Source organism: Camelus ferus, chromosome 34 (assembly GCF_009834535.1).
Source record: "Camelus ferus isolate YT-003-E chromosome 34, BCGSAC_Cfer_1.0, whole genome shotgun sequence".
Classification (NCBI taxonomy): Eukaryota; Metazoa; Chordata; class Mammalia; order Artiodactyla; family Camelidae; genus Camelus; species Camelus ferus.
This window is the reverse complement of record NC_045729.1, coordinates 3,892,743-3,918,806: the sequence shown is the minus strand read 5'-3', so window position 1 is coordinate 3,918,806 and position 26,064 is coordinate 3,892,743. Positions and strand designations below refer to the sequence as shown.

The following is a 26,064-nucleotide window of genomic DNA, read 5'->3' as shown; positions in this document are numbered from 1 at the left end:
ATATTTGTTTTATAGTCGCTGGCCATTTGGGTGGTTTCCAGTTTGGATGTATTACAGATGGCGCTCCAGTGAATGATTCTGTGCATATCTTTTGGCGATGACTGTATTTTGTTCAGGGACTGCTCAGTAATTTGGACTCAGCAGCCCTGTGGAATGATGTTGAAGTAAACATCTTTGAAAGCAGACAAGTTGATTTTAGGTGGGCGGGTGGTGTGTCTGCTTCAGCGTGAAGTTCTGAGCTCGCTGTCAGGAACAGATGAAGACGTCTTCGTAGGTTACTCTCTGGGGCTGTGGCCGCTGGAAGCTCTCTCCGGTAAGTGTATGATGTGACCAGACTGGGTTCAGGAAGGGATTATGAAGAGGAAGAGAAAATTGATCTGGAAGACAGGTGCGTCTGGGCTCCCCTAGAAACAGGAGGTTGTCACCAGCCAGATCAGGAGCCCGGAAAAGCAACAACCTAGAGGAAGAATCAGCTCAGGGGACTGAAGAGTCTAGGAGACTGAACAAAGAAATAAAAATTGATCTGAGCAAGGAAGCTGGAGACCTCAAGGCTATTTTTGAGCGAATTTATTAAGTCTAACGTTTGTTTTGAGGAAGCTTTGAAAAAGCAGTCTGTAAAGTATTTGAGACAAGAATGAACTTAGCAAAATCACCAAACTAGGAATATATTCTGAACAAATACAGGATCACAGCTCCACCACCTTCTTTCCCCACGATTTCTGCGTGTCAGCTTCCTGATCTGTGAAATGGGGCTATTGTTATGCCTGCCTTGCAGCTTTGCTGTGACAATCTGCTGCACGAGTATGCTGCTGGCCGAATGGTGCTGACACTAAAAATAAGAACCATTATTTTTACTCTTTTTCTGATTTTTGTTATTACTGATATTACCTGTTTGGCTCTGTCTCTGATACTTTGTAGAAGTTTTCAGATCATTTTTTAAACATAAGAGATTCACTTAGTTTCTTTTTTAAATACGGTGAACACTAACAAAAATATTTTCCTACACTAACAAAAATATTTTCCTACTTGCCCCGCCTTAAGCTGAAACTCAGAGGAAAGATGAAGGGAAACATTTGTCCCTGTGTCCTTGGCAGGTCCCTCCCCAGGCTGAGTCAGTGAAGACACTCTTGGCTGTTGGAACTGCTTTACTCAGTGTGTTCAAGAAGCAGCCAGAGGAGCTGAGATTCACAGGAAAGCTGGGTCGTTTTGCACAGAGGAAAATAATTTCTGTAGTGTGCTCTCAATCCTTGCCAAGCATTTTGCAAACAAGTGTCCTTATTTACCAGGGAGCTTTGGAGAGAGGCTTGTGGGTGATTGACTACAGACACAGCTGGTACAGGGTGTCTGTTCCAGCTGGCCATGGTTGGGGACATCTTTCCACCTGTTGGTGAATTCTGGCCCAGCCATTGGGGCATATGGTGTAGATGAAGCTTCATTTTGCCCTCGGTGAGATTATGATCTAACAAGTGAATAATCCAGTGTTCTAAAAAAGAAACTTTTAGATACAAATGAACTTATTTACAAAACAGAAACAGACACACAGACATAAAAAACAAACTTATGGTTACCAGAGGGGAAAGGGAGTGGGAAGGGATAAATTGGGAGTTCGAGATTTGCAGATACTGATTACTATATATAAAATTAAATGAACAACAGGTTTCTACTGTATAGTGCAGGGAACTGTATTCAGTATCTTGTAGTAACCTATAATGAAAAAGAATATGAAAAGGAATATATGTATGTATATGTATGACTGAAACATGTTGTACATCAGAAATTGACACAGCACTGTAAACTAATTTTAAAAAGAGAAAAGAAGAGAAACTTTTAGAATGAATTGAGTCAAAGAGAACATTTGACCCAAGACTCTGAAATTCTAGTGCTGACTTCTCTACTAATTAACTGTGGAACTTAAGGTATATGATTAATCCTGGGTCTCAGCTTTCTCATCTGTAAAATCAGAAGGTTAGATGGGGACTTTGAGGCACAAGGGAATTCTGTGAAGTCTCTAAAAGTAATAATACCTGGTTTTGGGTGTAGTTGCGTTTTTCTAAATGTTGTATTCTTTCATGGGTTGATCACAAGGCGAAAGTTTTTGTGACAACAGATTTTGGCACTTATGATAGTAGGGGAAGGAATAGTTTTAAGATGTGACCTCAGTTCACAAAATTGTTAATGTCCGCAGCAGATAAAAAACAGATGACCACAGATTTAATGCCATCCCTATCAAATTCCCCAGGACAGTTTTTCACAGAACTGGAACAAATAATCATAAAATTTATATGAAATCACAAAAGACCCAGAATTGCCAAAGCAATACTGAAGAAAAAGAAGGAAGCTGCAGGAATAACAGCCTTCAGACAATATTACAGAGCTACAGAAATCAAAACAGCATGATATTGATACAAAAACAGACATATGGACCAATTTAGCAGGATATAGAACCCAGAAATAAACCCACAAACTTTTGATCAATTAATCTTTGACAAAGGAGGCAAGAACATACAATGGAGTAAAGACAGTTTCTTCAGCAAATGGTGTTAGGAAAACTGGACAGCAGCATGTAAAGCAGTGAAGTTAGAACACTCCCTTACACCATACATAAAAAAATAAACACAAAATGGCTTAAAAACTTAAACATAAGATAAGACACTATAAACCTCTTAGAAGAAAACATAGGCAAAACATTCTCTGACATAAATCTCAGCAGTGTTCTCCTAGGGCAGGTACCCAGGCAATAGAAATAAGAGCAAAAATAAACAAATAGGACCTAATTAAACTTATAAACTTTTGCGCAGCAAAGGAAACCATAAGCAAAACAAAAGACCTACAGAATAGGAGAAAAGTTTTGCAAAAGATGAGACTGACAAGTGCTTAATCTCCAGAATATATAAACAGCTCATACAACTTAATAAGAAAAAAACCAAACAACCCAATCCAAAAATGAGCAGAAGTCCTAAACAAACAATTCTCCAGTGAAAACATACAAATGGCCAATAGGCACATGAAAAAATGCTCAATATCACTAATTATCAGAGAAATGCAAATCAAAACTACAGTGAGGTATCACCTCCCACCAGTCAGAATGACCATCATTCAAAAGTCCACAAACAATAAATGCTGGAGAGGCTGTGGAGAAAAAGGAACCCTCCTACACTGCTGGTGGGAACGTAGTTTGGTGTATCCATTACGGAAAACAGTATGGAGATTCCTCAAAAAACTAAAAACAGACTTATCATATGATCCAGCAATCCCACTTCTGGTCATATATCCAGAGGGAACCTTAATTCAAAAAGATACATGCACCCCAGTGTTCATAACAGCACTGTATACAATAGCCAAGACATGGAAACAACCTAAATGTCCATTGACAGATGGCTGGGTAAAGAAGCTGTGGTATATTTATACAATGGAATGCTACTCAGCCATAAAAAAGAATAAAATAATGCCATTTGCAGCAACATGGATGGACCTGGAGATGGTCATTCTAAGTGAAATAAGCCAGAAAGAGAAATACCACATGATACAATTTATATGCGGAATCTTAAAAAAAAAAAAAAAGACAAACTTTATTTGCAAAACAGAAACAGACTCCCAGACATAGAGAACAAACTTGTGGTTACCGGTGGGGAGGGTGACGGGAAGGGATAAATTGGGAGTAGAGATTTGCACATACTAACTGATATATATAAAACAGATAAACAACAAGTTCATACCGTACAGCACAGGGAACTAGATTCAATATCTTATAGTAACTTAATGGTGAAAGAGAATGTGAAAATGAATATATGTATATTCACGTATGACTGAAGCATTATGCTGTACACTGGAAATTGACACATTGTAAACTGACTATATGTCAATAAAAAAAAAATATATATGTATATATATACACACAACCCCCCCCCAAAACAGGTGACCAGATGGTTGTGACTGATTTAAGGCTGTGTGAGTATATATAAATTCATTTTCTCACCAACCCCTACTTTAACTAGCTCACATACACTTGCTTTATTCATTAAAGGATGTTTGTATTTTTGTTAAACTACAAAAAGAAATATTCAAGACATTGCATTAAATACATGGCATAGCTGGATTACGAAAGGTGTGTCTGGCTTTATCTCATGTCTCTATTTAAATTCTCGGTTCTCACGGTACAGTCACACAGTTGGGAGTGTCACACATTAAATTTGGGTTTGTTTTGTTGTTCCAGACGTTGAAGAAAATATTTATTTGAAAAACGATATTGAAAAATTAGCATTGAAATGAAATACTGGGTTCAGTTGAATGAATAAAATAAGAATCCTCGATAGTGTTCTCACTTAATGACTTTTAAGTTCTGACCTCTGTCCTCTTATACCCAAAGGTATCTGTAAGAAGCTGATACAAGAGGACATATAGGAAGGAATTAAAGTAAACTGGAAACTTTGGAATATTTGTACTTCGAGCCATTTGGATGTTCTAGCAATTGGCAAATGGAAATACTGTTTGCCCCAGAGCCCAGGCCACACCCGAGTCTCTCTGGTGTGGCAATTGTCCTTGAGGTCACCAGTGATGATGGTGAAAGCTGTCCAGTTCTGCTTTTGAGGCCGAGTGGACCCAGGCAGAGGAATGAGGTGGGGCTTCTCGCCTGGCCTGGTCCCTGCCTTCTCTTCTCGAGGCCGATGAAGGCCGTGGGGATGGCCAGTCATCACTCAGGCCTGCCCACGTGGTCACTCCACCTGGGCGTGCGGTGGTTTCTGAGCAGTTGAGATAATGTCATCCCTGAAGAAAAGCATCCACCACAGCTCTGTCCCTTTGTGCCTTTTCTTCCATACCCTTCTTGCCATCTCTGTCACTTTAATTATTACATGGGCTCTGAGGTCTCCTGACTACATATCGTGGACCTGACATTCTATTTTTTGGGGGGTGGGGTGGGGGAGGTAATTAGGTTCATTTATTTATTTATTCTTAGAGGAGGTACTGGGGGTCGAACCCAGGACCTTGTGCAGGCTGAGCATGCGCTCTACCACTGAGCTATACCCTCTCCCTTTTTTTTTTTTCCTTTTGGTGGGACGTAACATTCTTTATTCCAGGCAATCCGTGCTAAACCTTCCGGACACACTGCCTGGGGAATGGCTGCCTTATTTGGAGTCATGGGCCACATGGGCGGTTTTGTCTCAGGCTTCCCTGGCTCATCATCACTTGAGATAATATGTAAATGAATCTCTTTTCTTTATGAAACTTAGGAAACTTCTTCCTTTTTGTTTTTCTTCCCTCTAGTAACCTCTCCCTCCTTTACCAAATAGCGACCCTCACCCTTACAATCAAATGGGGATTTAGTTCGGCTTCTGGAGCTGTTCCTTCAAACAGATGCTTCCGTGTGTGTGAGCGCAGGGATGGGGTTTGGAGGGCCGCTCAGAGCTCTGTGCCCCACTTACCAAAGCCCACAGCCAGCCCTTTTTTTTTTCTTCCTTTTTATTCCCCTTTTTCCCTTTTCCCCCCTTTTTTCCCTCTTTCCCTTTTTTCCCCTTTTTTCTTTTTTTCTCCCTTTTCCTTGCTTGTTTTCTCCTTGCCTCGTGGGAAACTGGCAGTCAGCGCCTTTGACTTTTTCTCTCCTTACTACAGATATGCAAGAGCGAAACTGTAGACAGACAGAAAGGACATTTTACAGATTTAACAAATAATCAAAATATGTGGTGGGGTGGTGCACATGCTGGCTCTGTAGCTGCACAGGCGGCATGCGTTTCTCTCAAGTCACCATGCGTTTCTGCCTTTAATGAGGAGGCCTTGGCACCTCTGATGGCACTCAGTTGTGTAGTCTCAGCAGTGTTGTAAGAAGGAAGAAGAGGGTCAAGGGAATTTTGACTCTCGCTTATTGGATCTACGGTTTAATATTGCGATATTTTAGAGAAACCTGGGTTCTGGCACCAGAATTTCAATCAGCGAAGCCTCTCCATCGCTTTGGGAGTGAGGAAGTGGGAGAAGAGATTTCTATCGTTCTTAAATCTGTTATTCAGCAGCAGCCCAAAGCTTCGTGCATCATAATCGCAGAAATGAGGTTGAGTCCCCAGGGTGTGTTCCGTGTTCCTTGTGCACCATAATGCTGGCCTCTCCTTGTCAGATCACAGCCCAGAGCTGCTCCAACCAAAAGAAGGCTTAAATTTGGGGTGTGGCATTTTATAGCCAGTGCAGCGGGATTCAGTTAAGTCTTCAGGCAAAAAACAATACATGCTATCTCCTTAGAAATTAACGGTTGCTTTCAGAGCTTGAAATAGCCTTAGACAGCTTCCCGTGACCATTGCGTTGACCTGAGATGTGATCCCTGCCAATGATTAACTCCCAAGTATGATATGGTAGTTGCATTTTAGTTTGTATTTCAAACACGAGTTATTGTTACACCATCATCTCTTCTTGTTTGCGTGTTGGTTTTTACTTTATTCCTTTACCTTCATGGTAGTAATTATGTGCTTGGTGTTAGATACTTGTGCCATTTGATACTGTGATATTAAGAGATTTCAGAAAAAAAAATCATCAGCTGTCTTTCTGGGCTGTTCTGGGCATTTTGTACTATATTTATTTTGGACCCAGCGTTTCTTGCCCTTGGTTTCTGATTAGCTGTTCCTCATCCTTGCCATGGCCTCTCCTCTTGCTTGGAAGCTTTTCAACAGATCTCTGTTTGGATGACTGTTTTGTTTAATAAGTAAACACTATGTCAACCTTGGGAGAGAGTCAAGAGGACAGGATAGAACTCTCCATTAATGCTTCTGGTTCTAAAGCGTGGAATTCCTGGAGCAGGGAAGCTGGCTTCTGGTGCACTGATGTCCGGAAGTTATTCCCTGTTGGAGGAAGGAACAGCTTTTGCAAAGGGAAACAGGGACCCTGGGGCATTCTCAGAAGTTTTGGATAATTTGGTGGGACTTAAATGATCTTACTGTTTATAAATTTTTAGAAATTAAAGAACAGATTATTTTCTTAGAAAAGTGGGCTTTTTGCATCTTCAGGGTCTAACCTGATCTTGCGTGAGGCCTGGCGCAGAATATTCTCTTCAGGGGCCTTTCACCTAAATTGGGCCTCCTGTGTTGCTGGGGTTGTTAAAAAACCAAGCAGGAAATAAGCAGCCTTCAAGGAGCATCAGGCTTTAAGCATAAAACTTCTCCCAAGGGAAAACAGCAACACTCTTTCCTTGCTTTGTGACCTTCCTGACTCCTGAGAAGGTACAGCTGAAAGAAAGTCATTGTGTTATGGCTGGTTCTTTGCACCCTTTACCTGGTAGAACACAGCTGAGTCTTGTTATTTGCAGTAGTTAAATTCCCTAAAGTTACGGGAACACTGAGTTGGCACCTGCTGAAGCATTGCCCCGAGGAGACGCACAGAACGAGGTTCCCGTGAGCCTCTCTCAGCGTTTTCTTAACTGACCAATACATAACCTTGTTTCTGTTTAAAGGGACCTTGGTTGATGTTGATTTCGTTAGCACTGAATTCACAATCCACAGCACTGTGATTCATGCCTGAGCTAAGCTTATCTAACATGTGCATTTTCTCTGCAAGGCGCATCACAGCCTTCTTGCACTTGGAAACACTGAACAGCTCTTCGGCCCCATGCTCGGGGACCATTTTAAACACTGAAATTACCAACAAAGAACACAGAAAAGTGAAAAGCATGGCAGAGGATAAGACCAGAAAAGAACACTTATTTGTGTTAAGAGAGTGGACTGAAACAGTCACAGCTGGGACCATGCACACAGATGCGCACATTTTTTGCTGATCTGTGCATGGCCGTGAATGACCACAAAGCACCACCAGTACTGATTTGGGGATTACAAATAAATCTTAGTGAGCGAGCAAATTCACACGTATCTACTATACAGTATAAGCAAAGGAACCCCAGATAGTGTAGCAGGAACCTCAGCCCATCTATACAGTTCATGCATAGATAACCAGTCATTTAAGGTAAAAATGAGCTACAAGTGGGTACTGTGACCGATGTCCAGAACACATTTTTAAACAGCTTCATGTAAGATGAAGAGCGTCAAGGAGGACTTGCCCGACGAGTCATTCCCGTTGGGGGACAGATGACAGCTAACACCTCTGCCACGCGTTGAATGTCTGTAGAGTAGGAACAACGTCTTGTGTATCCTCATGTCCTTGGCTTCAAGGGTAATAATGGCCAACACTTAGTGGGACCTCAGCAAGTGAATGAACACTCAGTAGATGAAGGAAAAAAGAGCAAGGAGAAATCTACTTGGTGGAGCCTGACAGTTTATTTCAGGGCACGTTAGGAATCTGATGCATCTTTTCAACTTAGATAATTTCCTGCCCACTGTGTTTACTAAATTAACTCAAGTAAATGCTTACTAATTGTCAGAGATAGTAGTGTCTTGGAGCTAGTGTAGCTTGGAAGGGATGGCAGCTGGACCTGCAAAGGGAGCAGGAAGACCAGCAGCCAGACTGAGAAAACCGCCGAAGGGCTGGACCTGCGTTGGGATCCTCCTATCTTGCCATGGAGCCCAGCTGGCAGGGTTTTTTTTTTTTTCCCCTAATATTCCTGCTACCAGCTTCTCTCCACTTCAGTCCCATTCCCACCCTGCTCTTAATGTGGGTTGGAATGTGGGTTGGGTCATCATGGATTGCTTCAAAAACTCCATTCTCCCCATTAGAAACAGTTCAAAACTCCGTGCTGACCTGGCTCCATCCCTGCCGCTCAGACTTGTGTGTCTTACCGTTGCTCTGAAATCCACCATGAGCCTGAGCTGACCTGGATTCTTCACTGTATCCCAAGCGTGCCTTTTAGGGCTCCTGGCTGTTGGATCGGCTGTCCCCTCTGCCAGCGTCGTCTGCTGCTTCTCCCACCTCTTCGTCTCAGCTTGAGCTCAAATGACAGCCTCTGTGCTCTGTCTGGCAAGATGCCCATCTCCCCCCAAGTACGAACTCCGAAAAAGAAGGGTCTGTCATATCCATCTTTTTTTCTTAATTGAAGTATCATTGGTTTACAATATTGTGTTAGTTTCTGGTGCACAGCGATTCAGTTGTGCATGAATGTATTCTCTTCCTTTATAGGTTATTGTAAGATACTGAATGTAGTTCTCTGTGCTATACAATAGGACCTTGTTTATCTATTTTATACATAGTATATATCTGTTAATTTCAAATCCCTTAATTGTCCCTTTTCCTCCCTTTCCCCCTTGGTAACCATAAGTTTATTTTCTGTGTCTGTGAGTCTGTTTCTGTTTTACAAATCAGTTTCTTTGTGGCACTTTTTTAGCTGCCACATATAAGTGATATCATGTAGCATTTGTCTTTCTCTGACTTCCTTCACTTAGTATAATCATCTCTAGGGCCATCCAATCATATGTATCTTTGTACACAGCTTCTAGCATGTTAATGTTCAGTCAATGTATTTGAAAGAGTGAATGAATCTAAACATTATCCAGAGGAAAAATGAAGGCTTAAACAAAATCCTTTTAAATGAAAAAAGAGAAGCTAGAATATCGGTTTCTACTCAGGTAAGTAGAGAGCTGTGGCTGTCCTCCTGTTAACTAGCTTTGTCTGTTGTTCAAAGCTGAGCTTTTCTGCTCCGGAAACACCTACCCTGGGCCACACTCTCTGGCCCCCAATATAAACATCCAGGGACTGGGCTTAATTAAAGTAGAAGCCAGTTAAATTTTATATGAGAGGAAATGACATTCTGTTTCAGATGTTATCTGTTTCAATTATTTCCTGCAGATTAACCATTCATTTTGCCAAATATTTATCGTGAGGCTACTATGTACAAGTAACTGGGACAGGGCTTTGGAGCGTGAAGAGATAAGCAGAACACACGGGCTTTTGTCTAGTGGGAGAGGAAGACATGGGAGCACATTTCTGTAAAACAAGATGAAATGTACACTTACTCCAGGTAGTGCTATGGTCATGTCAATGAGGGAGAGATTATTTGCAGCTTGCTCAGTTCCATAGGAGAGCTTGGATTTAACCTGAGCTTTGAAGGGTGCATCTGGGAGTAGGTAGGTATCAGGGCGGACTGAAGGATAGGCTTGGTTAGGGCAGCTCCAAAGAGCAGGAATGGTATGAGCAAAGGCACTGAGGCAGGAAAGGTCAGGGAGCAGCATCACGGACAAGTGCTGCAAGGAGCTTGGGGGAGAAGGTGGAGCATCGTCAAATAAGAATTGGGAAGTACATCATGGTCTGATAGAAGTTTTTTTTTAATTGAATGAAGTACACAGTCAATTACAATGTGTCAGTCTCTGGTGTATAGCACAATGTCCCAGTCATTTAATAGCAGTTCGCTTGGACTTACTTCTGTGGTCATGAGGAGCCAGGCAGCTTTGTAAAACAAAAGAAGCATAGGACAGTCAGAGCAGCAGCTAGAATTTGCAAGCATTTGCTACGTGTCGGGCACTTCTGCTAAATCCTAACCACGACACTTTGAGGTTAGTACTATTGGTATCCCATTTTAGAGATAAAATGGAGAGGCCAGAGAGCTTAAGTAACTTCCCCAGGATCCACTGCAAATAAGGGGTGGACCTGGGGTTTGAAGCCAGGAAGTTTTATTTAAACTTGTGTTTTGAACCTGGGATTGAAGAGTAGGCTTCAGGGAGTCTCTGAACTTTTTGCATTGTTTGCAAAGTGTTTAGTCTGTATGAATGTGTGCATTTGTTTAAGAGAAAATCTGTAGCTTTAATCATATAAAAGGTACACCTCATAAAAGGTTAACGAAGACTCCAGTAGTTCTCTCTTTTGCTCTCAAAAGTCCCTTCGTGTGCTCAGTGCATCATCTGGAGACTTTGTCCTGATGCTGCTTCCTGGGTTGGGAGAAGCAGAACGTTTCAGCATCACGCGAAATAAGAGGAAACATCAAACTAGCTTGTAGGAATTGTTAGTATTATGCGTGGCAAGCTGCTGTTGATTTGTGAGAAACAGAAAATGCCCAGGAAGTTCTTTTGAAAGTCAACGTGAGCTATCCAGGCCTTGAAACTTGTGGTCAGATGAGGACAGAGAGCCTGGCTCTCCACTGGGCAAAAATTATTCTTGCAAATAAATAAATTCCTGAAATTTGAAATGTTTTTGAAAAGTGTTGAGATGCTCATCATCTTTCAGCTGGACCAGTGTTTCTTTATACGGTTAGAGGGACTTATAGGGGAGGGTATTTATTACTCCGTGAGACTGAAAAGTCCTTGCAGGCAGTGGTGAATCCAAAGACAGGTCCCAGGACGATTGAATCCACAGTAAAGAATCTCCTAGTTTATATCACTTGAGAATCAGATTCATACCTAAGATTTGTTTAGAGTAAACATTTTAATGCTTTAAATATGTATGTCTTTAAGATTTACTATCACACAGGTATAGCAAATCTAATACTTTATTTAAAACCAGATCTGGATTCCGTGTTTACTGGAATTTTTCTTAACATTTTCCCCATCTTTGTTGTCTCATTTTCTTTCTGTATCTATCTTATATTTCTATTTTCCTGGACTGTTTGAAAGTATTTAATATATAGCCCCCATCCAGATTTCTCCAACTGTTAAAAAAAAAATAATCTTTTATCGTAGTTTTGTAGATTTAAAGGATTCAGTCAAGGATAATAAATAGAGCTTGGTTGTCACATCTCTTTAGTCTCTTTTTTAATTTCAATTTACTCTTTTTAATTGAAGTATAGTCGGTCTGGTGTACAACATGTTTCAGTCATACATATACATGCATATATTGATTTTCATATTCTTTTTCATTATAGGTTACTACAAGATATTGAATATAGTTCCCTGTGATATACAGAAGAAATTTGGTTTTTTTAATCTATTTTGTATATAATAGTTAATATTTGCAAATCTCGAACTCCCAATTTATCCCTTCACACCCCCTTTCCCCCTGGTAAACATAGGTTTGTTTACTTTGATTTAGTCTCTTTTTTGAACTATCTTGTTTCCCTGCCCCTTTTTTTTTTTTTTTTTGTATTTTGTATTTCATGACATTAACATGTTTGAAAAGTCAAGACAGTTGTCTAGAAGTGAATTTTTCAATATGGGTTCATCCAACTGCTGGTTTCCTAGTGATTAGTTTCAGATTAAATGCTGCTAGCAAGAATTCACTGCTTCTCTTCAGAAGGTCCAGGGTGGCGTTCAGGCTAAATTTAATCACCTGATTAAGTTGGTGTTCACTGGACCTCTCCCTTGTGAGGATACCAAGCCCCTTAATAACTAATAAGTAATCCGTGGAATAATTCTTGGGGACCGTGTGCATCCCTTGTTCCCCAACAGTCAGGCACTCACCTAATGGTTTTAGCTTTCACCTTTGATCCTTATGTGAATCAGTTTTTACACTGGTGGTTGCAGGACAGTACTAGCTGAATTTTTGAAGTCACTTTCCTGGAGAAAAATTTTCCTTTTCATCCTCATCGCTGGGGAAAATCTAGGCCCCAAAGACAGGTGACAGAAGAGTTGATGAAAGAGAAACTCGTAAACAAACATCCAAACATATATTAACATTTAAAGATGTCTGAAGTGTTTCCTTTCTTGAGTGCGGGAAAGTTCTAGGAGAAAGAGAGAAGTCGGGGAAATCTTTTAGCTTCGGGTGTTTGTTCTTAAAATAATAAATCTTTATTGGTACAGATGAGGAAAAACAAAAGTAAATGGCCATTCTGATTTCCTTCTAGACTGGGAGGATTCAATAATAAGGAGGTGAAGTTTCATTCGACAGCCACAGTCTGAAAAGATATTTGACATTTGCCCCACCCCCACCCCCGTTTGAAAATCCTCAGTAGTTCTTTATAAAGCATGTTAGATTAAAATCAAATGGGCATCAAAACCATGAAATTCCTAGGAAAAGTGGGATAGTAAACAGAAGATGTTGAGAAGGGGGATTTCTTGATCTAAGCTTATGATTCTTCGGGGGATTTATCTTAAGGCTTTTATACCTACCCCAACTCATGCCTGGCTCACACAGGGACTCTGTGTTATCTGATGGGGATCTTATTTCACTTCTGAAAGCAGAGTGTTGTTCTCTTTGTTGGGGTAGTGAGGGGGTGGGTGGCAGGAAGACTGAGCTGAGCCATGCAATATAAAACCCCCATCCCTCCTGAGATAAGGGAGTACCCTGCAGGCAACATCAGCTCTCCCACTTGCGGTTCTTAATGAAAAGACTTGTTTTTGAAGCACAAATGTGTTCTTAAGTATCGGAGTACTTATCAGGTACTCTTTGTGAATGCATTTATAATTTGCTTTATGTTTCTTTTCATTGTTTTGTAAGAGGATTTTGGATGCTATTTTTGTGACCAGGTAGACCTGGACCCGTGCATCCTTTCCTGCCATGAATTTTCACATTATGTTCTTCAAGTCTGGAAACATAATTTGCCCCTGTTTTGCTGGTATGGGATGATCACACACGTTTTTCTCTCACTGGGATCTTGCAGAGTAAGAAACTGACGAGGCATGGGGCAGTCTATGAAATGTACATTAGCTTCTCCCAGCTCTGTGGAGACAGCTGAATACTCCTTACCTTTGTTGATAATGTCTCACGCTACATGCTGGCCTACACTATGGTGTTGTTATAGATTCCAGAATATAAATCTGTAAGGCAAAACCTCACTAATTCAAGCACCTGACCCTTAAGGGATTCAAGGTTGAGCAGTTGACTTAAAGGAATGATTTTCGTTTTGAGTCTCGAAGCAGTGGATGCCCAAACTTATTGGTTAATTAGATTAGCATGTGCCCTGCAAGTGCAATCAGCAAAGCCAGTGCCTCTCCATGGGCACTCCCAGTTTGCTCTCAGTCCTTCAGACATGGAGTGGCTTCCTCCAGCCCCAGCCTTGCGTATATGATGCAGCAGAGAACCTCGTCCTAGCTTGGCGTGTAGTTAAGAGCTTCATAGCATATTTTACACTCTAATAAATGAGGAGGTACTGAAATATTTCCTACTTTTAAACACTTTGACTTACTTTCTAAGATGTAGTGTAACAACTCTAAAGAATATTTAGAATTCCAAATCTTTACAAAGAATATTTATTATAAAGGCTTGTAAAGTGCATTGCTTGAATTGTAGAGGTGGATTCCTACTTGTCAAACAGGTTTATACAACACTGAAAAATAAACGCAGGTATGTCAGAAATCTTCCTAATGAACAGGGCTTCTTATTCAGTGTGGGCAATCTCGAAGTAGTTCGTTTTGGGTGAGTTCGTAGAGGTTGACTTAATCACTAGAGGAAGAATTGAACTAAGACTGGTTACAAGTGCCGTGACAGCAGGAGATGTCATCTCTCAGGCGCACCATAATGTCTAGTCTAAAGCAAGAGTAAGGTTCCCTCTATACTTATTGAACTAAAATTTCAAACCGTTTGCTAAGTTCCTCTGGTCTTGGGTTTCTCAGTCTGTAGGTCGGCACCTCGCTTGACCTTTTGCAGCTTGCCGTTTTCTCTTCTTCCTGTCTCCTCCCACCCCCTCCTCTTCTGCTCTTAGTCCTGCTGGCCAGGAACTTTTGACATAAGAGTAGCAACTCTAAGCTGGTGTATTTCATTTCTTAAAAAATTATATAGGAATAAAGTCAAAGATACAGGATATATTCAAATCATTTAAAAAATTATATAGAGACAGAGAGCCCACTCTGTACCAGATAGTGTATTAGGGTCTTGGAGTGAAAAGGAACTAAGACCTTATTCTTGCCCTCAATGGGTTAAAATTATCATATAAGGAGAGCTGAAAAGTGCAAGTCATGGTGTGAGGGTGGCTGGGTGGAGGCTGAGGGATAGCTTAAGTGAAGTTGCAACTTCACCTGGAAGGATCAGTGTTGGCCTCATTGTAACCCTAGGATGAGTTCCCCAGGCTGTGGGGGACTTGAGAAGGCACTGGGGAGAATTCTCTAGGGAATGGAGAAAGTAATTCCCAAGTTGGTGTGTTGGCTCCTCTCAGAAGCAAGACTGTTCTTTTGGGGAATTTGATGAGTACAGATTCAGAGAAGACCTGGAGAAGGAAAGGGCAAGGCATCGTGCATGCCAGGAGATGTGGTGGATCTGCGCTGGGTTGGGAAGGAGGTGCAAAGGTTGCATCTGGAAGGCAGTGAGTGAAAGTCGTGGAATAGGTAGAGTAATGGGACCAAAGTCTCGGTGAAGTCAAAGAGCTCCTGAAGGTGGAGGAAGGCGTTGGAGTGAGCTAGTCAAATGGGAAGAAGTTCTCAGAGAGGTGGATAAAGTGAGGAGTCTGGCTGTGCAAAGACGCAGGGTGTGGCCATAAGCATAAGAAGGTCCCAGTCTTTGATTTCTCCCTTCCCGTTGTACTGTCTTTCCTCAGGCATAAGAAGGTCCCAGTCTTTGATTTCTCCCTTCCCGTTGTACTGTCTTTCCTCAGGCAGTATCATCCTCGGTGTCTCTCACGTATAACCAGCCAAGACTGCACACTTGAACCCCACACCAATTTATCCAGCAGCTTAAACTAACCACATGTGTAACTCAAGCAACCTCATATGTGAAATCTTTTAAAATCAGCCTCCCCATGTTGAATTGATTATCCTTTACTCCTCACTATGTACAGTGTACAAACTATTACCGCCCCTGGAACCCTTTATAGTCCTATGTTTACCTGGCATTCTGTCTTAAATAGTATGCCACCTGAGTGCAAAGATTGAGTTTGTTTTTGGGTTTTTTTTCTGTAAGCTCAGAAATTAGCTTTGTATTCCTATGTGCTAAATATTTGTGGAAGGAAGGAAAATAGAGAGAGGGGGGAAGAGATAAAGGAATTAAAATTGAGGAAAGGCAAGAATTTGAGACTAAAGAATCATGTAAACTCTGAAGGTCATGTAGGAGGGTAGCCAAAGCTGAAGAAAGAGGGCTCTTGGGTAAACCTGGCGGTGCATGAGGAGGAGGGTGGTCGTACTGGGGAGGTGGGTTGATAACAATAAGAGGGAAAGGTCAAGGTGAGAAGGGTGAGCACAGCCTTCCTCACAGAAGTTGACATTTATAGGAAAGGTTAGTGACAATTGCCAGGTAATTTCAGAAGGCGCAGTGGGGAATGGGTGGGAAAGGACTTGACTGAGTCAAGATCTGCTGAAACCCATAACTTTCTGTGAGTACTGTTTCTGTGTGGGAAATATTTCAATGAGAATTGACTCTTAAACTCTCATTCATGGATGTTTCTTGGATCACGGCTCCTGGGGAATATCCTCAGGAGAATGAACAAGAGGAACTACAACAATAATAATGTTTATCAGGTGCTTGTGTTGTTCATCACTCCTCACAACAACTTGATGAGGTATGCGTTATTATCTTCCCCATTGCAGGAGTCAGGGAAGTTAGGCTTAGAGACGCTAAGTAGCGTTCGCAGTCCTCGCATTCGTCCTAAGTGGGGGCTGCTTGTTCTAGCCAAGGCAAGGCATGCTAGAACCAGCCAGGTCTTAAAGGAACATCCGATCCTGCCTCCTGAACTCCTGAACTCAGCTTCCCGAGGGACTCAGCACCCTCTGCTGCTTGCTCGAGCCCTGCTAGTTCACCTTCAACCCAAACCATGCTGCCGTGTTGGGAATTTGATGGGCTGTCCTGCTGCCTTCTGAAAATGGGGATTTGGGTTAATGATAACATAGGTTAAAATATATAAAATGAAATAGGGTGAAATACAGTCAGAATTGGGGAGAAGAGAGAAAAAGAATGCCTTCTGGTTAGGAAGGGAAGAATCCTGGAAGTTCCCAGAGAAATGTATTTCCATCTTCTAGACAACATATATACTTTCAGCCCGAGTCAGGATGATGAGTTGGGAGAGGAAGACATGGAAAACAAGAATCTGTGTTTTGTTTATTGGGGGTAAAAAATAGCTCACGGGAACTGGAGAATAGGGGCCGTCAAAAAGTTTAAAAGTCTGGCGATACAGGGTGTCCTAATTTGAGGGGTTCTTGAGGTTGGATTCTCTTGCTTCTGTGAGAGAATCTTGCCTTTTGTGGCAGCTGACGGGAGCTCTCCGTGGCCTTCTTGGGGTGCCCTCTCCTCAAACGTGAGGAGAGGACTTGCTGCCTTAGCCAGCGGAAGATCCACCCCAAGTGCAGACAGGAGAGGGCTCGTGTGCAGGAGGCAGTGTCCTCCTCCTCTGGTGGACCTGCTGAGACTGGGACTGGGGAGGACGTCCCTGCAGTTCTGGTCCTCTGGCTGCCGGTTGCCTGGCTTATTATCTGCCAAGAAAATGAACGTTAGATATGTGGAACCTGACAACAGTGGCGTCAGTATTTATCCATTCATGGAACTCAAATCCTTTAACCAAAAATAACCCAACTGTATATACAGAGTCTCAATACTCACTAATGCTGAAACACACGCAGAGTGTATTTTGGTCATAATTGTTGGCCTTTCTTTACTTTCCTGCACTCTTCTCTCCTTAGAGCTCCTTGGCATTGTGCCTTCAACTCCACCCTGACCCTTCCCTTGCCGCCAGCCCTTCTCCCACTCCCAGCCACGTCAGACACCCAGGGGGCCCAGCCCTGCTTCATGGCAGGGAGTGATGCTCCGTGTGTTCCCGCCTGGCCCCGCCACCAGGCCTGGCCCCTGCTTGCCAGCGAGGTGTCTCTGTGCTCACCTCAGCATCTCTGTGCTCACCTCAGCAAGCTCATGTCTCCAAGGCCTTGGAGGAGTCTGTGGAAACTGGATGACATCTTCCTTCTCTGCTGGGTTGAACGTGGCCAAGTCTTGACAAGTGTCATCTTCTCGATGACTGACCTGAGCCATACCTGGAGGGGAGCTGCTGGGCAGCTGGGCCTCTTCCTCCCGCGCAGATTCAGGAAACAGAGAGTCATCATCTTCGTCCTCTTTCTGGTTCTCCAGAAATTCCTCGAGCTTTTGCACAAGACCATCCAGTTTGCTGCGGGTCAGTGGTGTCTTCTCTTTGGGACACTTGTCTGTCCACTGATTGTCTCCTCTTGGGTCCCAGTTAGCCGTCGAGTCTGAATTGTCAGAGGCCACGTCCACATCCCAGGCCAGGGTGATGCTTAGTTTGCAGAACTGCTCTGGGTCATCCTGTGTCTGGTCTCGCCTCCCCAGGAGTCTCCCTATGTTTTCAGTCCGCCATGTTCCTTGGAGAGGAGGGACAAAGTGACCTGAAGGGCCCTCAGGAGGTGTGTCTTCATTGGAGATGGTGTTTTCATAGGAGAAGGTGTCCTCACAGGGGAAATAGCCCACAGAGACACTCAGGCTTGATTCGGAGCTGCTGGAGAATGAGGGCACCATGGCATTCCAAGGCGCAAATTGCAGGTCTCCCTCATCCCAGGGATCTACAAAAGAAAGGAAAAATAGGTAGGATTGGGAAAAAGAAGAGATAATCTTGGTACTTGTGAATAGAACTGCCTCACTCTGATAGAAGTTCATCCTCTCTTTCAGTCTCCAAAGGACAGAAGAGGCAGCCCTCTCCATTTAAAAACCTGTTTCAACTTGACACAACATTGTTAAATGACTATAACTCAATTAAAAAAAAAGTAAAAAAAAACAAAACAAAACCCTGATTCTATTTATAACCCCCTCGACTAAGCATCTTCGCCAGATGCTTTGCATCACCTGTTACTACAATTGAAAGAACTTGTATTATAAAAGAAAAAATGATCACTGCATAACATTTGAAAAACATAAAAGTGTAAAAATGAAAATAAATATGCCTGTGATCCCACTGCCCAGAGATAACGATAACATCATGAAGACATTTTGGTGGATTTGCTTATAACCTTTTTTTCTTCATAAGTAATTATGTGTATACACATGTATTCATTCACACATATATGTAGATATGGAAGTCACACCAGTTAAAACTGAGATTATTATATTTTAGGGCACAATCTACAATAAACATATATATGGCCATTCTGCTAATGACCGTTAGGTGGTTATTGTTTTTAATAGATAAATCTGCAGTAAACCCCCTTGTTAATAGATCTTTGTGTCTCTCTTTATATTTCTATACGTGGGTTCAGTGGATCAAAGATCGCAAATGTATTAAAGGCTCCTAATAGTTGACACCAGATTGCTTCCCAGAAAGATTATAGCCGTTTAAATGCCCATCCTCCCATCCTCTGATAGCACTTTTTAGCGCAGGGTTTTCTATGATGCCCCGGGGAGTAGCTGGCGGGGAGGCTGAGGGTAAGAACATGCGCACGCACATGCTGTGGTCTGTGTAACGCTCTGCTCTGGTGGCTGCCCACGTGAAAGAGGTGTTGCCAACTCCTGAGCCATAAAAAAAAAATCCTTCAGATCCTGCGTCTCAGTGGCTAAATGTCCAACTGCCAGAAGTCTGTGTTCGGGGACCGTTGGTAACCACGGCAACACAAGGACCCTGGTTTCTGAGAGAAACAAGAGACAGAAAGCTTCGGGAGCCAGCCTCTTGCTCCCCAGCTGACCTGTGCTCATGCCATCCCAGCAGACGAGGGTCCCTCTCGAGGGCAGAAGGACATTCAGCGGGGCATTTGTTTCCCTCTTGTCGCGTGGGTGTCTAGGATGGTTCCTGGCTTGAGGGAATTTAGAGCCTGTTTGCTGAGACAGACCTTAGCAGCCTGTTACAGGACAGAATGGTAAGTGCGGCGACAGAACTTAAAAGCGACGTTGTGGGAGAACCGGAGGCACTGCGTGCAGCCAGGGCAGAGGTTGGGGAGGAGGGGGTGTCAAGAAAAGCCTCCCAGAGGAGACCACCTCTGATCTGAGGGTTTAAGGGGGTGAGGAAGTTAGTGAGGTGAAATGGGGGAAATTTTGAGGGAGGGGTCCTTCCAAGCAGAGGGGACACCCAAGCCAGGACCCCCAGGTGAGAAACAGCCAGGTGTGTGTGGAGATCAAGCATGAGGGATGCGGGGTCAGTGAGGTCATGGAAGAGCTCCCACCCCCATTAGGGAACTTGGATTGTTCCTGTAAGCCTGTACTTGGATCGTGGCTTCACGTATCAGACTCAAAGTGTATTGAAATACTTGACATGATTGAGACAAATGGGACAAAGCTTCCAGCGGACTTGGCAGCCTGAGTGCTGTGGGCTGGTGTTCATGAGGACGGAATCTGTAGGTCTGCACTGGGTGGAGGAATGAGTGGCAGGAGAGGAGGTGAGGATGGTGGTCATAGACTCTAGAAATGTCTGAATGAGCAAGTGCGAGGAGGAGACGGAGTCAAGGTCAGTTACTGCATCCCCCACCCCAAATAAAAAAGAGGTACATGGTCAGAGAATTTCAAAATCTAAAAGGTTGGCTTCTTTTGGAGAGAGGAAGGGTGGGATCTGTGGCATGGGCAGGGGGCTTGGTTGTAGTAAAAGGAGTGTATTATTTCCTGGTATTAGAAGGAAAAAAAGTAAAGATGGATGTGGATGGGTTTGGAGGAGTGCGTGGTTGAGGACCTGCATTTTCTTCTTTGAGTTTCCCAGTGAGGCTCCTGCTTCATTCCTGAGACTGTCCGCCTTGTCCGGCAGTTCTGTTCCCTGGAACTCTGTCTCTGGTCGTGTTTCCTTGTTCCCAGTGTTACCTCCCTTGACAGCCTCGTCTGTAACATGAGGCTCCTTGGTTTGTCTAGAATTGGAGCTTGGCTTTTCCTTGTCTTCTTCCTCTAGGCGTCCCTCCTGCTCACCAAGCCCTGCCACCTCCCAGGCCGCCCCTCCCCTCCCTTCCCATCGGCATCATGAAATTAGGTGGAGATTGGTCAGGTCTCTGTGGGTGCTTTGTAGGTGGAGGTAATAAATCTTTCATTGTCTGTTTCCAAATGTGCAGTTCTGAGGACAAATGTGAGTCGTTGCGTAGGATTGAAGGTTCTCGGTTGCATAGACTAAACAAAAAATAACCTTTTCTAAGAGCAAAATCATCTTGGCAAATGTAGTTACGGCAACCGCCAGCTGGTCTAACCTGCGGGCCAATGGGATACTGTTTCTTTGTCAGTTCAGTGATTCTCAGGAAGGGAGTAGGACTTTCGCTCAGAGTTTCCAAGGAATAGAGTGTATGTGTGCTTTGAAAAAGCATGGTCTTAAATTAACATTGCTTAGATTTCTTTCGGTCACTTTTTTAAATTTCAAGTTTTAAATAGCATTAGAAGAAATCATACGGTTTTTATATTTATCCAAAAAGAGGCATGAATTTAAACACACACACACACACGCACACGCACACACACGAAAAGGGAAAAAGCCAAGAAACACTGGTTGATTTAACCTCAACTCACTGAAATCTTAAAGATCTTTTTCAAATATTTTTTTGTCTTTATTTCCATTTAACAGGATTACATTTAAAGTTTGCTGTGACTCTCAGGCTTTTTGCTGTTGGACCGATTGAATTTTGAGGTTCTGTTAAGTAGGATTGTTTCAGATGAGTCTGTCGCAGGAGTTATGATGGCCACAGCACGATGGAAGAAGTCGGCAGAGCTGGAGCTGAGGAGAAACCATCTCCCAGCTGAGGCCACCTGGCAAGTGGCCACAGACTGCCCATAATTCCCCGGGGTGACTGGGGACCTAGATTAATCCAGGGGGTGCAAGTCAGGAGCAACATACTCCTTAGCATTTATTGAGCACTTACTGCATACCAGGTCCAGTTCTAAGCACTTTACGTGCATTTATTGTTTAACTTCACAGCAGCTCAATCAGTTAAGTGTCATAGTTCTGTTTTATAGATGGAGGAACCGGGGCATGAGCAGTTATGTAATTGTCCACATTCCCAAACGATGAACCCTAGAACCTGGATTGAAACGTGGGCAGTCTGACTCCAGAGCCCGTCCTTTCTCCCTCCTCGCGCTCCTGTCTCTCAGGGGGCTGACTGCGCACCTCCTCCCTGGAAGGTACCTGGGAGAGCTGACTCAGTCCAAAACCAAACCTGTGTTCTGGCTCCTTAAAAGGAACTCCTTTGAGTGGAACAGTGTGTCCTGAGAATGTGGTACATATGACTGGCCCCAAACAATGGTGTCCACATGTGGGGCAGGCTCAGATGGGTTTTAAAGTAAATACTCAGCTTCCTCTTGGGCACGATGAGATCTGGATCCCTCTGCTCTGGCTTCTCATAGAAACTCTGGGACTGCCTCCCAGGACACTGGGAGCCTGAAAGAGGACTCAAGAGTAGCTTTCTTTCCATGTAGCTGGGGTGAAGGTGAGGGAGAAGTTGTATGTTGTACCGTTACCCATGGAAGTGGAACACTTGGAACCCAACAGAAACATTTAAGTAGGAAAAAAAGATTTCTCAGCCTAAACTTCTAAAGTTTAGAGCAATCCTGGAGACGGAGCTTCAAACGGGATAAGCCTCAGAGAGAACTAGACATTTTATTTGTTTTTACCATATCACCATTTGCCTATATTCTCTCTCTCTCCCCCTCTTCTGAGTGTGCGTGTGTGTATACATACATATGTATACATATATATTTCATTTTTAAATTTTATTTCTTAAAAAAATTTTTAGAGGAAGTACTGGGGATTGAACCCAGGACCTCATGCATACCAAGTGTACACTCTACCAGTTGAGCTATATCCTCCCCCAATAGAGATTTCATTTTAAATGTACAGCTCCGATAGTGAAACTCCCTGAAACTCACCTTCTCTCCTGCCCCAGAAAAAAGGGTAATCATTGTTAATTGTTTGATATATTTTACATAATTTGTTCAGATGTGTTTTTCTAAAGCGTCACTGAGGTAGCAGTGACACATGCCACCTTTAGGATGCTGTGCTGAGGAGTGTAGTCACTTCTAAGAGATAAGTTAGCTTTTACCTCTGACAGCAGGAAATTCAGGGTCCTCATTAACTTGTGTTAATTTCTTTGTCAGGCCCTTTGACTTGGTGGTGTCGCTTTCCTTGGATCATGGGTGTATTAGCTAAGTAGTACAGCTGGATCATCACTGCCTTTTCTCTTGAAGCAAAAATCACCTGTGATAAAGCCTCATGAGGGTTTGAAAACGATAGTATGTTGTGAATTTACAGTGTTTTAGGACTGAAGCCAGTAATAGTGGTAACTTTAAAAATTGGAGCACTTCCTAAAATCCATCTGATTTGATGGAATTTGGGACCTAAACATATAGTGTGGCAAGTTTCTAACTTAGAAATCGAGCTACTGTTACAGTTAATTTTGTGTGTTAACTTGACTAGGCTGCAGGCTACCCAGATACTTGGTTCAACATTATTCTGGGTGTGTCTGTGAGGTGCTTCTGGATGAGATTAACATTTGAATCAGTCGACTGAGGAAAGCAGACTACCCTCCCCAGTGTGGTTGGGCATCCTCCCATCCTCTGAAACCTGAGGAGAGTAAGGGAGAGTTTGCTCTCTGCCTGGATGTCTGCGCTGGGACGTTGGTTTTGTCCTGCCTTTGGACCCAGACTGGAACTTACACCATCAGCTCTTCTGGTTCTCAGGCCGTTGGACTTGGAGTTGGCATTGTCCCTCTAAGGAAAGTGTTTTTACTTCCTTTTAAAATTTCAAACATAGACCTGTTGGTAACTCTGATCATTAAAATGATGTGTGCATTTGATAAACATACTTGTATTTGTATGGTTATCTGAATGTGTCCCCTCACTGGACTGGAGCCTCCACGAGACAAGGCAGGTCCGTGTCATTGTAGTTAGCATCTGTGTCCGCCAGCAGGTCACCTGATCTGTGAACCGCTCGGGGATTCTGGTGGTCAGAGGGAACCATCCTTTTTCCAATGTGTCACTTACGTGGGAGCCACACTAGGGGCTTTTCCATTTCTAGCGCATTTTCCAGTTGGGGTGGAAATACTCAGAAGGGATCTTGCTGGGGCTGAGCATCGGTGACGTGAGCGTCATCCCATCTGGTTGTTCAGACGGCATAGATGCAAATTGTTTGAGGCCAACAGTCATTCTCCCTTTGTTACTATTCTAAGTTGGTTAGATGGTCCCCTTGGTGGAAGAAGTTTTCCACAAGACATTTTTAAGGGGAGGATGCGGAAGCTGTAGACTCCACAGGTACTTTTAGTTATCTCAGGGGAAATGAGACCACAGACCACCAAAGAGCCCAGTTAGCATTTTACCACCTTTTAACTACCTTTCCTTAAAGGACTAGCAATTAGATGCTCAAAATGCGAAGACCTTTGTTCACATTCTCTAGGGGACTGCAAAGGAAAGGGGTGGAGGTGGGAGCCAGGGGTGGACACCTAAGGAGATGTGCTGAAGGAGATGTGCTGATTATCCGGAAGGATCTCAGGAGTTCAGAGGCAGGTAGCCTGACGTGCGGCACCCCAGCTAACCCAGTGGGACAGAATGTGGATAGGAGGTGGCCACAGTGTTTTCCTTATATTCTGGAGAATCAGAAAGATGGTATATAGTTCCTGAAGAATGAATGAAGGGTGACTGGAATAGGAGCAGGATGTGTGAATACCCATTATAAATAATAATTAACCTCAATTTAATGAGAAGGGAATTGGAAGAAAAGCAGAATGGGAACAGGTGAGCCTGGGTTGGGGGCTGGGGCAGCATGTGGAATCCATCTCTTGGCCATTGTCATAAACCAGCACAGAGTTCCCACCAGTGGATCCTGCCTGTGGCCAAAGCCTCCTGTCCCTGTGCCCCCTCCCACCTTTAAATGATTTACCGATTCGGTGCCTTACGTTTCTATTTCCGTCCAACCTTTTCTTAGCACAGATAAAGCTTTTTCTCCACTTCCCTGAGGCTGAATAAAATTAAGCTACGGGAGGTTCCCCACCTCTGGCTCAGATCTCCAGCAGCATCTGTGAATGGCCGCTGTTGTGTGTCTGCACAATGGTCTCCATTCAGTTATGAACCACTTGTGCGTGTCTCCTTTTGGAAGACAGTTTACTACTCAGAATGCCTTTGTGGTGGCTTTGGAACTGGTTAATAAAAATGATACTGGCTGATGAAAATTACAGAAAGTGATCAGGCAAGGCTTTTTCATATCCTTTAAAGTTAAAAATATCTTTTTAAAAGAAACTATAGAAACAGTACAAGATGATTATGGAAAATTCGAAGATACAAGGCAAAAAGAGGATATATTTTTAAAAGCAAACCTTTAGGGATAGAAATCAGATCAGTGGTTGCCAGGAGCTGGGGGGAGGGACATGATGTCTGTTGTAAAGGGACCGGAGGGAGCTCTTTGAGGGGTGGAAATAATCTGTGTCAGCTCTGTCCAATAAAAAGATAATTTGAACCACAGATGCAAGCAAGTGCCTTTTAACTTTTAATTTCCCAATAGGTAAATAAAAAAAGGAAAAAGAAACAGGTAAAATTAATTATACTGTATTATATTAAACACAATGTGGAAAATGCTATAATTTCACCATATGTTAATAAGATCTTCTGCTTTTTTTTTTAAACCAAGTCTCTGGAGTCTGGTGTGTATTTAACACGTCGACGTGTCTGACTTTGGACCAGCCACCTTTCAAGGGCTCAGTATCCACGTGTGGCAGCTCTGTTGGGCAACACAGTTCAACACTGTTTTGCTGGTGTTTACACAACTATGTATGTTTATCAACAATCATTGAATCGTACACCTAAAAAGGATGGCTTTTACTTTATTTAAATTATACATTAATTAAAAAAAATTTTCCTGCTAGCCCAAGTGAGCCAGTATAGATTCCTTCCATGAGCACCTATTAAAATCATCCTCTTAAAATGAATCTCAGAAATGGAACCTGGCTATTTTTTAAAAAGTAAAACTTAAGAGCATACATTAGAACCATGCAAGGTTAGTAATTTTGACAAACTTCAGATATGTGTGTGTGTGTCTGTGTCTGTCTGTTTCTCCATTACTCGGCTCAGTTTCGAAAGGGCTGGTGAAAATTAGGATGGTGCAGTTTTTAAAGAAGGATTTCCATATGTTTGACAAAAAAAGATGAACACAGATTGTTTCGAGAAAGACTGAATGCTAATTCTAGGAAAGAGTTTGTCGTTTTCTCTTCTGTTTCGCAACTGTTTCTCTTGCAGTGGTATTAAAGACCACGTGGCTCTTCCTTCTGCTCCTGTTACATAATACACTTTGTAGGGAATCTTTGTTTTGACACTGTATCTGTCTGCAGGCATTTTGGGGGTGTGTAGTGGTGTACAAGGGTGAGGCTCATGCTCCTACTTGATTGGAGGAGGTCATAGGGTAGTTGGTTGTGGGGGACTAAGTTTAACTTTCATAACCAAAGCCAGGAAACATTTATGGCTGTGGAACTATGTGTCACTAGTTAT

At 42.9% G+C, this 26,064-nt stretch overlaps 2 protein-coding genes across 7 annotated transcripts in view; one reads left to right on the top strand and one right to left on the bottom strand.

Annotated features, from left to right (window-relative positions):
• The window catches only part of PPFIBP1 (PPFIA binding protein 1), a 153,643-nt gene that overhangs the window by 53,639 nt on the left and 73,940 nt on the right, over positions 1-26,064 (top strand). Inside the window, exon 1 of one of the 6 annotated variants that reach the window (XM_032473430.1) lies at positions 194-313. The exons of 4 other annotated variants lie outside the window; for them this stretch is intronic. The gene's annotated coding sequence lies outside the window, so the exon portion shown is untranslated. Of the gene's footprint in view, positions 1-193; positions 314-19,474; positions 19,494-26,064 lie in introns of those variants that run through there. One more of the 6 variants, XM_032473431.1, reaches the window with a different exon arrangement.
• On the bottom strand, positions 16,728-19,332 carry C34H12orf71 (chromosome 34 C12orf71 homolog). The gene is made up of 3 exons (XM_014567130.2): positions 19,086-19,332; positions 17,539-18,209; positions 16,728-17,117 (listed from the first exon to the last, which is right to left on the bottom strand). Exons 1-3 carry the CDS (start codon positions 19,330-19,332, stop codon positions 16,803-16,805), a joined length of 1,233 nt encoding a protein of 410 aa, XP_014422616.1. The 3' UTR covers positions 16,728-16,802.